The 12,829-nt window shown below is 37.1% G+C and overlaps 1 protein-coding gene across 1 annotated transcript; it reads right to left on the minus strand.

Moving 5' to 3' along the window:
* Positions 1-384: 384 nt before the first annotated feature.
* Positions 385-12,487, minus strand: LOC137950106 (ubiquitin carboxyl-terminal hydrolase 18-like). Its single transcript, XM_068796488.1, has 11 exons — positions 12,021-12,487; positions 8,934-9,123; positions 8,764-8,852; positions 8,448-8,533; positions 8,181-8,343; positions 7,954-8,077; positions 6,725-6,882; positions 5,383-5,467; positions 5,085-5,297; positions 3,434-3,495; positions 385-2,314 (listed from the first exon to the last, which is right to left on the minus strand). The coding sequence occupies exons 1-11, from the start codon at positions 12,293-12,295 to the stop codon at positions 1,045-1,047; spliced, it is 2,715 nt and encodes a 904-aa protein (XP_068652589.1). The 5' UTR covers positions 12,296-12,487; the 3' UTR covers positions 385-1,044.
* Positions 12,488-12,829: the final 342 nt, after the last annotated feature.

Raw genomic sequence — 12,829 nt, forward strand, 5'->3', positions numbered from 1 at the left:
GAAAAACAATTTCCTAATCCCTAATTTCTCAAATTGTTCATTTTCTTGAAATCCACGTTGCATTTTGAAGTATTAAAAAATAAAAGAATTTTATTTTGCTTTATGCATTAATTTTTCAATAAATGTCAAAAAAGGATTTTTTTTATATATTTTAATATAAAATATAAACCATGACCTTGAGTTGCCATAATATTACATTAACTGGGAGAAAATTATATGGAAATTAATGACAAGGGCACAAAGATCATATCCATGAATTTTCAAGATAATTATAATTAATTACCCACCACTAGCATGATGGAGAAATGAGGTTATTTCCTAATCATCTCCTAATTGAATGTTCTCCATAAAAATTTTAAATGGGCACAAACTAGTTCTAATTTTATCTATCTTAAAATCATTGGCCTTGCAGAGGAACCAATTGACTCTCATTTGTATAAAATCTTTGCCTTACAGATTTAACAGAAGACGGATCGGCCAAAAATTAATTACAACAAAATATATTTTCACTGTGGCGGCCTCAGTTCAGCAATAACATGGCACAGAAGCTTCTGGGAATCTGCAAATAACGATTCTCACAAGATTCTGTCTTTCCTCTAATTTCTGTGGAACCATGCCAGGAAAAAATATATATATATCAATAGACAAAATAACAGGAAAAAGATGCTCCAGCCAACCTCCACACATTTCTCAATCTGATTGTTTGCTATCACAGTAGACTTAGTATGAGCCTCCTGCATCTTCTCCAACTACGTGCACCTTTAGATGCCACTTCCACTATCATCCAAGTTTAGTGGTTTTGCCATTTGCTGCACCGAATTGGGGAAGTATCACTCCTCAATGAGATGTCTCTGAGAGCAGGAAGTAAACGGTCCATTGATACCTTTTGATCAGCAAACCTATTATACTTGGCTTCAAGTCTATAGGGATCAGTCAGTACTTCAGCCCTTCCATCAGATCTCCCATTTTCACTGGGGAGTTATCAAGTAAACCAGAAGAAAGTGGACGCTTTACCGAGACATCATCCTCTCCAGCCATGCCTAATTAATGTCTTTCCGGACCATCAGTATAAGGCTTACATCCACAAAGACTGGGCATATCGCGGTTAGTCCAGCCATTCTGCTTCCTCTTTGTATCTTCCTTATTCAGAATCTCAGAACAGTTGATACAATTTTGACAGGGAAAGAAACGTTCAGCAAACCCGTTAAGACCACCTAAGTCCACAGGTTCTGGCTGAGCTAGCTTCAGTTTTGCTAATTTCGTCCTTCTTGCAGGCTGGTCAAGAAAACCAGCAGTAAATAGAGGCTTAAATGTTGCCCCAGAATTTGAATAAATGGGCAACTCTGATCCCTGTTGTGAAAACAATGGGTTACCACTTGTATCTGCCTCCTTGGCGCTGCACTCCATATGATCTGAAGGAAAACAAATATTCCCTTGATCTTGCGAGTATGGGACCAAATTTAAACCAAGAACTGATCCACTAGGAGATGTCTCGGGAGTTTCACAGGTCAAATGGCTGTCAGTTGAAAATTCTTCTAATAAGGAATTTCTAACCCCATAGTTTCTACTGCTAATTGATTTTAGGCAATCAGGGTCCAGATGACGACTGATGCTTGGCTGCTCAGATTCTGTTGTATTAGCTCCAATCAAGGACACTTCCTTTAAATCTGTCACCTCAGAATGAACAACTTCCACAGAAGGCATATCCTCCAAGTGAGAGCATAAATTATCAATTCCTTCTTTAGCATCTTCTAACTGTCCAGAAGTTACTTCAGGGGATAACGTAGCAGCAATTTTGGGATCTTCTTTTATGGCTACACCCCCGCTTGAAGTATCCAAATCCATACAGACAGGTTCTTCGACCACCAGTTTAGGACCAGATCCAATTGTTGATTTAGTTTGCTTGCACTGACTGCCATCCTCTGATGTAATACATTTCAAAGTGGAAACAGAATTCACTGAAGTGGGAACACCAGCTGTCTCAACTGATTTTATTGAGCTCTGATCTGCTTCTTGATCTGGTTGGTCTTCTTTTACAGAGACATCCCTGCTCGAAGTATCCATATAGACTGGTTCTTCCACCTCCAGTTTAGGACCAGATCTGGTTGTGGATTCAATTTGCTTGCACTGCTTGCCACCCTCAGACACAACACATTTCAAAGAGGAAACAGAATTTACTGAAGCAGAAAGACCAGCTGGCACAACTGATTTTATCAAGGAGTGCTTTGCTTCTTGATCTGGTTGCAGTGATTTCTGTTCTTTCTCCTTGCCTGCAAGTTCCAAAGGCTTCAGACATGGCTGCCGTACACATACCCTGCCACATGTAGGATGTATGTGCTTCAGTTTAACTGTCATCCAATTTTGTTGGAATCCAATTGTATAAAAAACAAGAGGATAACTGTCATCCACACATGAACATGTGCTAAGAAACTCACAAGTCGATAATTACATTGATTTTTCTTTCAACAAGAAAAGGAATGATACAAGTTGTTTGCACAGAAATTAAAGCAATGAGAATAGTACTTCTAATTTAGAGATGCAAAAAAAATAATAACTTGAAAGTTTGGAATTAGCAAATTAATTATATCACACTACCTGAGGAGGAGACAACCAAAGGAGGACTTTGATAAGGAAAGCTCATATATGGTAATAATTTTGTCTATGGAAAACTTAGAAAATTTAGGAGCTGGTTTTTCTGCGTGCTAATCTTATATGCTTAGTGAATGAAAAAAATCTAGTTCTTTTCAACGTGCCTCAAAATTCAATAACAATGTGAATTTCAACCACATATACAAAATGAAGTTGCTCACACATTGCAAAATCATTAACCAAAAATATGGGACCGCCAAGCACAATCAAGAAGTTTGTATGCTCTCAATGTAATACCTCTTATATACATTATTAGCTTAAGTAGCATTTAAATATGCTTGAAAGCATGGAATGCCTTTCTTGAGTCCAATATAAACTTAAGTATAGCTATCTGCACTCCTATGGACATGCAAAAAGTTCTATTTGGATTGTACATAGGAAAAATGAAAAAAATTATATATATATATAAATAAAAGAAACACCCAATAAGATATAGGACATTATCATGCATACCATTTTTTTTTAAATGGTGATGCTTTTTTTGCATAGCGCATTTTGAGCATTTAATCATGCTTAAAAGTATGCTAGTGCTTTTCTCAAATCCCAAAATTAACTTGAGCATTGCAATCTCCACTCCTATGGATATGCAAATAGTTTTACTTGGATACACAGATAGGGAAAAAGTGGAAAAGAAAAAAAGGAGAAACAAAAGAGAAATAAAACTAATAATAATAGTAATAAGATGTAAGACATTATCATGAACACCACATTTTACTTTTTCATCTGAGTGGAGCTTGTAATTTCAAATTAACTCATACTTTTTTAAGAGCAGATTGAAAGATACCTGCTATAAAGTAACATGTATGCTCCTTGAGAGAGGACTTCCTCTAGTTCAACCTTCATAACCTGAAATACAGAAGATTATCAGATGTGGTATGAAATATCATAGATCCTTTAGTAGCATACTCCGTATTTTTATGCGTTTAGTGGGTTGTGGATAGAAAATTTCTTCAAGGGTGTAAACAGGTCTTCAACCAGAAATTGGCATTCACCAGAAACAACAGTTTGAAGTTTTCATATGCTTCTGCTAATGTTGGATGATACACTTCCATTTCCAAAATCATGCACACTGGAACCATTTGAGTTTCCCATAATATAAGAGGAGTCTTGTACTCTGGAAGTCCAACCACTTACTAGCATTACATTAGGACTTGAGGTGATGTTTAACTTTCCATATTGATTTTAATTACTTTTAGAGTTTTAATTCAGAGATAAATTATACTTCTAAATTTTGGAATTATGCGTCAAAGATAAATCTTTGAGTTACTTTTATAACAAGAAAACACAGCCATTGACAGATCCCTTGCTTTATGCTACCAACACATGTAGGGGTGGGCACGAAGTCGGGTTTTACGGGGAACCCGACCCAAAAACCCCGGGTTCAGGTTTGTAATTTCACCCCACGGGTCGGGGACGGGGCGGGGGAAAGAACCCACTGGGTTTCAGGTCGGGGACGGGTTTTCCCTAACCCAACCGGAATCCGACCCACATATGAGAAAGATATAAAATGGGGTTGAGATGGGTCAGGTTTTACGGGAATGGGACGGGTACAGGTCGAGTTTAAATCGGGTTTACAGGGATGGGGGTACAAGGATGGTGATCGGGTTGGGTAAGGGTTTGATGAATCAGGTTTTTTTCTGGTTCGGGTTTCAGGGTCGGGGATCAGGTTCGAAAATCCGAACCTGACCCGACCCGTACCCACCCTAAACACTTGGACTGTTTGTCCATAAAGACAAATCATAGCTTGTGAGTTATCTTGAACTTTTTTTTTGTTTTCGAGAGGGGCGTGGCGCGATTCGAACTCGCAACCTAACGCACCTAATGTAAGAAGAATACCACTGGACCAAACGGCCATCGGTAGTTATCTTGAACTATTATGCACTATATGGACATCTAGGAGATATAAAACTTACAAGGACACTTCAATATTATAGAAGAAAAGAACATATTTTGAGTTTTCCTAAGAGAAAACTCTTTAGTTAGATCATACTTTCTGATCACTGGAAGCTCACATGATCGTTATAAGTCATATCCAGCTACTCTGTTTGATTGTATCAATAGTCCAAAACATGTTTCTATGAATTTCTAGCATTGCTAAATTTTTACTTTCCCCTTTTTTCATGGAGTAACCATGATATGCTTCCAAATTCATGGAAATCAATGCCCTTCCCTGCAAGCCAAATTCATTGATCTCATACTGGCATGTTACAACCAAATCCATTGATCAAAATTTGCACCAAAAATTGTAAACAGGATTTGCTGAAAGTTAATTAATGTACTGGTTATGGTTCCACGAGAACAAGGAAAAAAAAAGTTTGCCTTATACTTACCATCAAGATTTTTGTTGACCCTTACAAAAGTGCGAGAATCCAAACTGATTTGAAGCTATATGCTACAAACAAGTAATGTGAAATCAAGTAGATGTAAGCACTTACCTTGCAGTCATCAATCCTGTACCAATTCCCACGGAAATCTTTTGTATAGCAAATGTAGTGGCCAAAGAAAGAGGCATTAAGCATGTCGACATGAACCACAACAGCATAAAGCCTGTACAGATCAGTACTCTTCCTCGCTTCACTCATGTATGGACCAAGGTCTAATAATTCAGGGAATGCCACTCTCTTATTCAGTTTCCCAAATCTTCCACTCTGTGTAATCATAGCAGGTAACAGTTTCTTAGTGCATGCAACCCAAAAAGGAATTTAAATAAGCAAACATACTTCTATTTAAAACCTGAAATCTCTTAAGAGCTATAGTGAGAATGTTGGGAGCCTGATGAACAGTGAGCCGCTTCCATGCTTTAACATAATCGTTGCAACTGTAAATAGATTACAAACTCTGTCACCATCTAAAAGCCAGGCAAAGAACAATTATATCACATGAATGAAAATGATATGCCAGCAATCAAGTTAGGTCTTATTTCAGAAAAAAAAAAAAAAGAAACAGCCAGGCAGTAATAATAACAAGTTAAACAATGCATTTACAATATCTCTGAAGTTTCAGAGGCCATAATAAAACATACTATCAAGTTAAAATACTAAGAAAAACTTGCTGATATCATTAGATTGATCAACCTCATTGTGAGCATGGATGCCTCGTAAATGCTTTTTCTTCTTGCATTTTAATAAAACTATCACCTTTGCAACAAAAGAAAATGCAGCACTCCTTGAGCAATGTTAATAAACCTGACCTAGTCACCAGTCCAGAAAAGTTACGGGGTTCAGAAGAATTTGGTTCAACAGGTTTTGATTTATTGGTAGAACTGATAATGACATTAACAGACATCATAAAGACAAGAAATTTAAAAAAATAATAATAAATTGGAGAGACTCAACTCCTCTAATCAGCATGAGGGAGGGCAACTTAGCCCCACCCCTCCCCCTCTAATTTGGCAGCAGAGAAGGGGCCCAGCCCTCCCAGAGCTGGAACTCTCCTTCCCTCTCTTGTGATTTTCAGATAACCACCAAACCAAAGCAATTCATTTTTTCTAGTTCAAAGAAGGTTCTTATCATGGCAATGTAACTTATTTTAGTGAGTCTGTAGCTGAGTTTTAATATGAAACTAAATTTTCAAAGTTAATACAATTGTTAGTCAGATACCTTAATTTGTCTAACCTTAACAGTTTGTGTGTTCTCATTGACTGTGCTACCTAACCACTACTGAGAGTTCAAAGTTCTACTCTTTGAAATTGAAAACCAAAATTATTTAAGTTGAAAGAATATTAGCTAGGTTGTCATTCCAAGTCAAAACTATGGTGGCAGTTATATAAGAGAAGTTAAATTGTATCGTACTTCCCTTTCATTGATGTTTAAAAACAGCAATAACACTGATAACAATATCATAAAACATATAATAATTATGAAGAAAAAGAGTTGTTAACCCCATAAAGCAAATCAATGTGGCAAAACAGAAACAAAGTCTACAGATACCATGATATAATGTATAAAAAAATGCTCCATATAGAAGAATAGCACAAAATATATCAACAAACTAATGAAACAGAAATTATAAAATTGCTAATACATAATAATCTTACACAAATCACTAGTAATTAATGTCATGGACTACTGCTTACCCATCACATTTATACATATTTTCCCCATCTAGCCATTCCTTGACAGTGAATTGCTCAAGACAATCCTGTAGAGATGCAGCATCCCCTTGAATTTCAACAGTCAAATCCATCATATTCTCATACCTATATGAAATTTTATCACATTTCGTGCATATAACCTACAAAAGAAATAATTGTTATGAGCAGTTCTTGGGAACAAACAATCAGCAAGGTGAATCCTGAAAGAGCACAAGGACTATAGGAAGAAGAGTAATTTGAACTTTAGCATACCCTAAGCCAGAAAGTGAGTCTCATTTTTTGAAAATAGAGGGAATTTATTACAAAATACAGCCAAATATTCATACTTGAGAATGTTTTCTCCTAAAAAATGAATATAACTATGAATTTCTATGATTGAAAAAGAACACTACAAGCTTAAGAATGCAAAATATTTTAACCAGCAAACAGGCCAGCAACACTGTAGTGACAGCAAGAGATAGCTGCTCTTAACAAAGAGATTGTGGAGCTGTTGTGGGAAGCATTAACGAAAACAATAAAACTAAGACTGCCATAAGAAATATTAGGAACTAATCAGACATTTATTTGCAGTTGATTCTAAGATGACCTGAGAAAAGAATTTAAAACCATGCAAGATAAGCTGAAATGAAGAAAAAAGTAGAAGTCCTAAGAATTTTTATCAACTAAAAAAGAAAAAAAATGAATATTTGCCAAGCATTATATGGATTTTCTTTTAATTTCTTTTTTTGAAATGGATGATAAGAGTATGCTTTTATACATACTCTTTCAAACAACTACACTAACTTAAATTAGACTTACAACCCTTTAATAGTAAATGCATGTCAACTCAAACTGGTATTTGGAACCAAGTAATCTAAATAAGAAACTCATGACAAAAATATAAAACAGGAATACCTATCAAAAAGAAACTAATAAACAGAAAACTATGAATACTCTTAAAACAAAAAGGACACTCTTATTAAGTTTGGACCAAATGGGCACATCCTTATTTCTCTTTTACAGCTTCTCTCCAGCATCAGCAGTGTTTTTCCTTTTAAACGAGCAAAATGTAGGAAGTTTGGCAGCTCGTCGCATTTCTAAGTGGTCATAATCTTCAAACCTTAATAATACACATTATTTGCTTTCCTGAGAACTTTCAGTTTACAATAATCATAAAAAAAGAGTAACTTTTGGAGAAAAGATGGATGAAAACTTCAAAAAATAAAATTTACCTCAGATTGGAGATAGCCACCAAAAATATGTTGAATTAAAGTGGTCTCTTGAGTGCTAGGTTCCAAGGACTTTTCTCCTCCAAATTCCTCAAGGCAAATTGACTGCATTGTGTCAATGGCAAACCTACAGGGTCCAACAGAATGAAATTAACCTGGAACTTGCACCTCAATATAAAAATTCAGTAGCATCACAAAGAGATTACAAATATTAAGCCAGGTAAACAAACCTCATGAACTCGTGAGCGTCTTCCTGCTTTCCACATCCAAGATTACCTCCAATACTAGGCAAACGAGAAAGAATATTGAGTGGTGAAAAGGGATGCAAGCTCTGGCTCGCTCTCTGGATATGCTGTTGAAGTTCACAAAAAAAGCACCAATCATTCCTACAGCCTGAAATTCAAGATTAAAAATATAATATACAAGTTAGATAAGTCCATAGGATAAATATAAATAAACAACCAAAAAAAAGGAACTATTTAGTAATCAGCTTATACATTCTCTAGAGTGGCCTTTCTCCAACAGGTAGGCTACAAGAGGTTTGGTGCACGCAAGACATTGAAGAACCACGTTGGCAAAGCAGCTGCAAAGACATTAGCAGTTAAACTTTTTTTTTTTTTTTTTTGAATAAACATTAAGAAGAAAAGGAAAGGATCATTAGCAGTTTAAGCATAAAAATGGAAAAGGAAAAGAAGATCACTGTAGTAACCAACTTAAAGAATCTGCCCCCAAATATTACAAATTAATTTCCAAGAAAGAAGGAAGTAATAAAACGAAAACGGTTGTATTTTGTTTTTTCTTTAGCACTCAAACCTGTTTCCACAGTTGAGAAGTCCACAAGGCGGGAATCCTGGATTGTCCCAATTAAAAAGCTTCACAAATTCATCGTAAGGGAAAAGAACCTGGAATTTACATTAAAAATTAATAGAACCCAAGGAAATCTCAGATACCAAGCTAGAGTCACCATTCATCAAGTCAAATACCTTGAGAGGCTGTTTCAGCTCTTTACAAGATCCACGAGCTGTCAAGAAAGGAGATGAACCACTAGGATTATCCACCAATCCCGTTCTCCTTTTTGCAGATTTAGTTGAGTTCACACTGTCAACAAACTTCATGTCCCTGCATTTGTTTTTGTGACCCGATCTCCAGTCCCGTGACTGGCAAACTGTGGAACTGAAAATAGGATGGAAGTTTTGACTTTAATTACTCGGAAGTTTTGACTTTAATTACTCACTTATGTACAAAAAACGGCTTCAGAGGCTTACAGAAAAAAACTACAAAAACAAACCACAGAAGACCAGTGAAGACAAGTAGAATGGTAAGGGCAAAGTTTAACAAACAATTAATCAGAGAAAGAGTTAAAGAAAATCTCATGCATTCAGTATAATAAAACAAAATGAAATCAATGATTTCATTCAAAACAAAAATCAAGAACTTTGTTTTACGATGCAGCAAGCGAATTGCAAGATAATTTTTTATAAGAAAATACCAGTTCTAAGCTACTTCCAATTGCCAATGTTTCGCAAACATATCCTCTTCAATTTATCATTTGCTAATTCAGGCCTGGTTGGTCTTCTTCAAGTCATTGCCCACCACCGGTTTACTTTGAATGTTGATTACACATGCCCCCCAATCCCCAACACCATATGTGATCATTGAGAGAAGGCCCAAGCCATGCCCTCCACCTATAGCCATGTGAATTCAAGCCTTCCTCTGTTTCTATTCAGTCCCTCAATATCTACTAACAAAACCTTCTAATCGTACACTATTGAGTCTTTCTTGAGCATGTCAATCCATCTCATACAACCCTCCCCCATTTTCTTTTCCACCAGTGCTAATCCTAGCCCTTCGTCAACATACTTCTATACTTTTTTTTCCTACTTTCGCTTGATCTCAACATTCTCAATTCTGCCCTTCTCATCTTCTAAAGATTATACTGCTTTACAGGCCCAGTATTTTACTCCACTTATGCTATATGGTCTAAAAGCCACCAAAAATTTTAAGATTTTATCTTTACCACTTTTTCTATATGTTAATTCTCCATTTAAGCAAAACAATATCATGTGTGATACATTTTTTTCTTTTTCATGTGCATCATTCTCAATTTCTCATCCTTTTAAAATGATTGCACACGTAATAGTCTTCACATTTTTTACCCTTATTTACCATCTTCAAGATTGCTCCAGACCTTCAGATTTTGGTCAGAAGAGCTAATTCCTTGGATAGTGGTAATCAATCTTGAGACCTAAAATTTGAGATGTACTCTATCTGAGGATCAAGTAGAATAGACAAGCCAGTATGTCATCCTCAAATACATCCAGATCTTGGGAAATGACCTTATGATCTAGAAGAGAGGTCTTTTTGTTACAATTACTCAACATAAAATATGCTTATTTTGCGACTTTGATCCCTATCTGAAACATGTTTTAGCTATCTATTGGGCCATCTTATTCTGACTAAAGTGACTCCATTGTTTTGCTAAACAAAAGACAAGATCCTTACTACCTCTCAGTTATGTAGGGAGGGAATGCATATTCAAGATTAAACTTGTAACCTTTTTTTCATATTGAAGAAAGCAGTTGATCATGCCCTCCTCCATTGCGCCTTCACCAGCCACATTTGGGGCATTTTTCCACTTAAGTCTGGTCTTCAAATTTTGCTACCCATCCTCCTTCCCTGCCCTTCTGGTCCCCATTAGTGGGTCTCGGATTGAGAATGCTCTTTCATAAAAATGATACAATCGTTGAAAAAGGTGCACATGGTAACTTACTTTTTGGGCCAGTGAATTCCTGGAGTTCAGTAGTCCCCCAACTCCATCACAAGAGAGAATTAGATATCTGTTGTCAATATTCCATTGCATCTAATTGTAGCAATTGTCCAGTGCTTTCTACTCTTTTCAGCATTACAATTCCATGGAAGTACATGGGCCCTTCACCAGGGCCTTAGAGCGTATTCTCACCCTGTCCAAGCCCCATGGTTGAGAGTGATTCGGCAGCTATCACCCAGGCAATTTCAAGGAAAAGGATTCCCCACCGAACACTTACTACAATCTTTTTATCTCAAGATAAAGGATATTTTTTAGAACACTTAACAATCTCATGGACTCAAATTCCAAAAATGTGCAAATTGGTTACCCTTGGCTGATAGTGAAGCTGTATACCAACACATTGTTGTTGGGCAAAGCTCTTGTGTTTGATTATTTTTGGAGTATTTCTTGCATCTCTCTTACGTTTGCAATTGTTGATTTTTCTCTAAATTGTACTCATTTCTCCCCCAGGAGTCTCTTCTTAATTTAATCCTTGTTCTCACTAGTATAGAAATTTTTAAAGCAACATTATAAATCCATTTAAAAAATAAATCACTTCTTCTGCTATCACTAATTAAATTCTTGCTGCTCCATCATCTGATCTCTTGATTCTTACTATAAGAATGAATGCAGCAACTGTTCGAAAGCTCAAATTAAATACATTTAATGGACAACCATATCTATTTACATCAACTATCTATGCATTCAAGCAGATATATAATCATGAACAGCAACCAGGTTCATGGAAACTACTGAAATGAACTAGTTAAATTTTGCAGAAAGACAGCCCTTGGTAGTCCAGTGATACAAGCAATATTCACTATAAGATTACCAGATACTAAAACTAAAAATTCATCCAACAGATACAGCACAAAACCAAGATCACACTACAATCTACAAAGACTTTCCCACATTGAACGAAATAATGGATCAGCAGCCAAGATAACTGGGAACTTTTATCAATTCCACAACAGGGCCGCCATTTACCAAAAGATTAACCAAATAGTAAGCAATTATAAGCCCTTACACAATAACTCCAGGACTACGATTTTTATTTTTTTTTCTTGAAGTGCAAAACTACCGAAATTTCGATACAACTTCTGAGACTAGAAAGTTAGGAGTTGTAGTTCGTGATTCAGTTCAAAGAAATGCACCCCAAGACAGTACCTTGGCACTAAAGAAAGAGCCTAATCGACCATCTTTATCCACTAAATGAAGAAGTTTAAACGGCATTAAACCCCTTGATGCAGACAAGCAAGCGTACCAGTAACGAACGGCCTTGCAGCCAGAACATTGCATGCCTCCCGACTCCCCACAGACAATACAAGCCATGCCCGCCACGGTGGCAGTAGGCCCACCGGACCTCATCTGACTCCGGCGACAATCCTCAACGGAGTCCCCGCCGAACTTGCCGTCGACAACGAAATACCTGGAAGCCGTGGACTTGACGAGGTGGACCAGTCCTAGGAGGAGGAGCACAGCTGTGGCAACGAATTGCAGGAGCAATGAAAGATCGAAGGAGAAACCCAAGACATGCATCTACGCTTCCGATCAGAATCCGTAGCGGTTTTCATCGATTTCCGGCGAGGTTACCGATACCCGGACCCGCTTTACCATATAACCCGACTCCTTTCTCGAACGCTTCTCGGACTCCCACTATTCGTCGATTCACTTGCAGCCTCCCGGGGAAGGCAGGGGTGATTATTACGCTCTCCTTTCCTTCGTCCTGTCGCCTCCGTCCCGTCTCTCGGACAATCTCGAAGAAACCTGTCGCTAAAAGGCGCCTTAGGGTGACACTGGTCTAGCCTTGCTTTCCACGTAGTGAGTAGGGCCCACTTGAATGATTAGTAAACAATTCTCACCGCCGTGCGATCTGAGGTTTTCGATCGCAATAACCCTCTCTAAAAGGGGCTAATGGCATTCAGTAATTACAGGATTAATCATGTCAAGTGATCTACTTAGTTAGCTTGAGCTATGCTGCGTTTTATAAGAATTTTTTTAAGGAGAGCAATTAAAGGGAAGATCGAGAAGGGTGTCTAATCATAAGTCTTAATCAAATTCATCAAAACCGAT

This window comes from Aristolochia californica, unplaced genomic scaffold (genome assembly GCF_029961685.1).
Source record: "Aristolochia californica isolate CCGP_79_NKW_82.1479 unplaced genomic scaffold, dmAriCali1.0.hap1 SCAF_14, whole genome shotgun sequence".
NCBI lineage: Eukaryota > Viridiplantae > Streptophyta > Magnoliopsida > Piperales > Aristolochiaceae > Aristolochia > Aristolochia californica.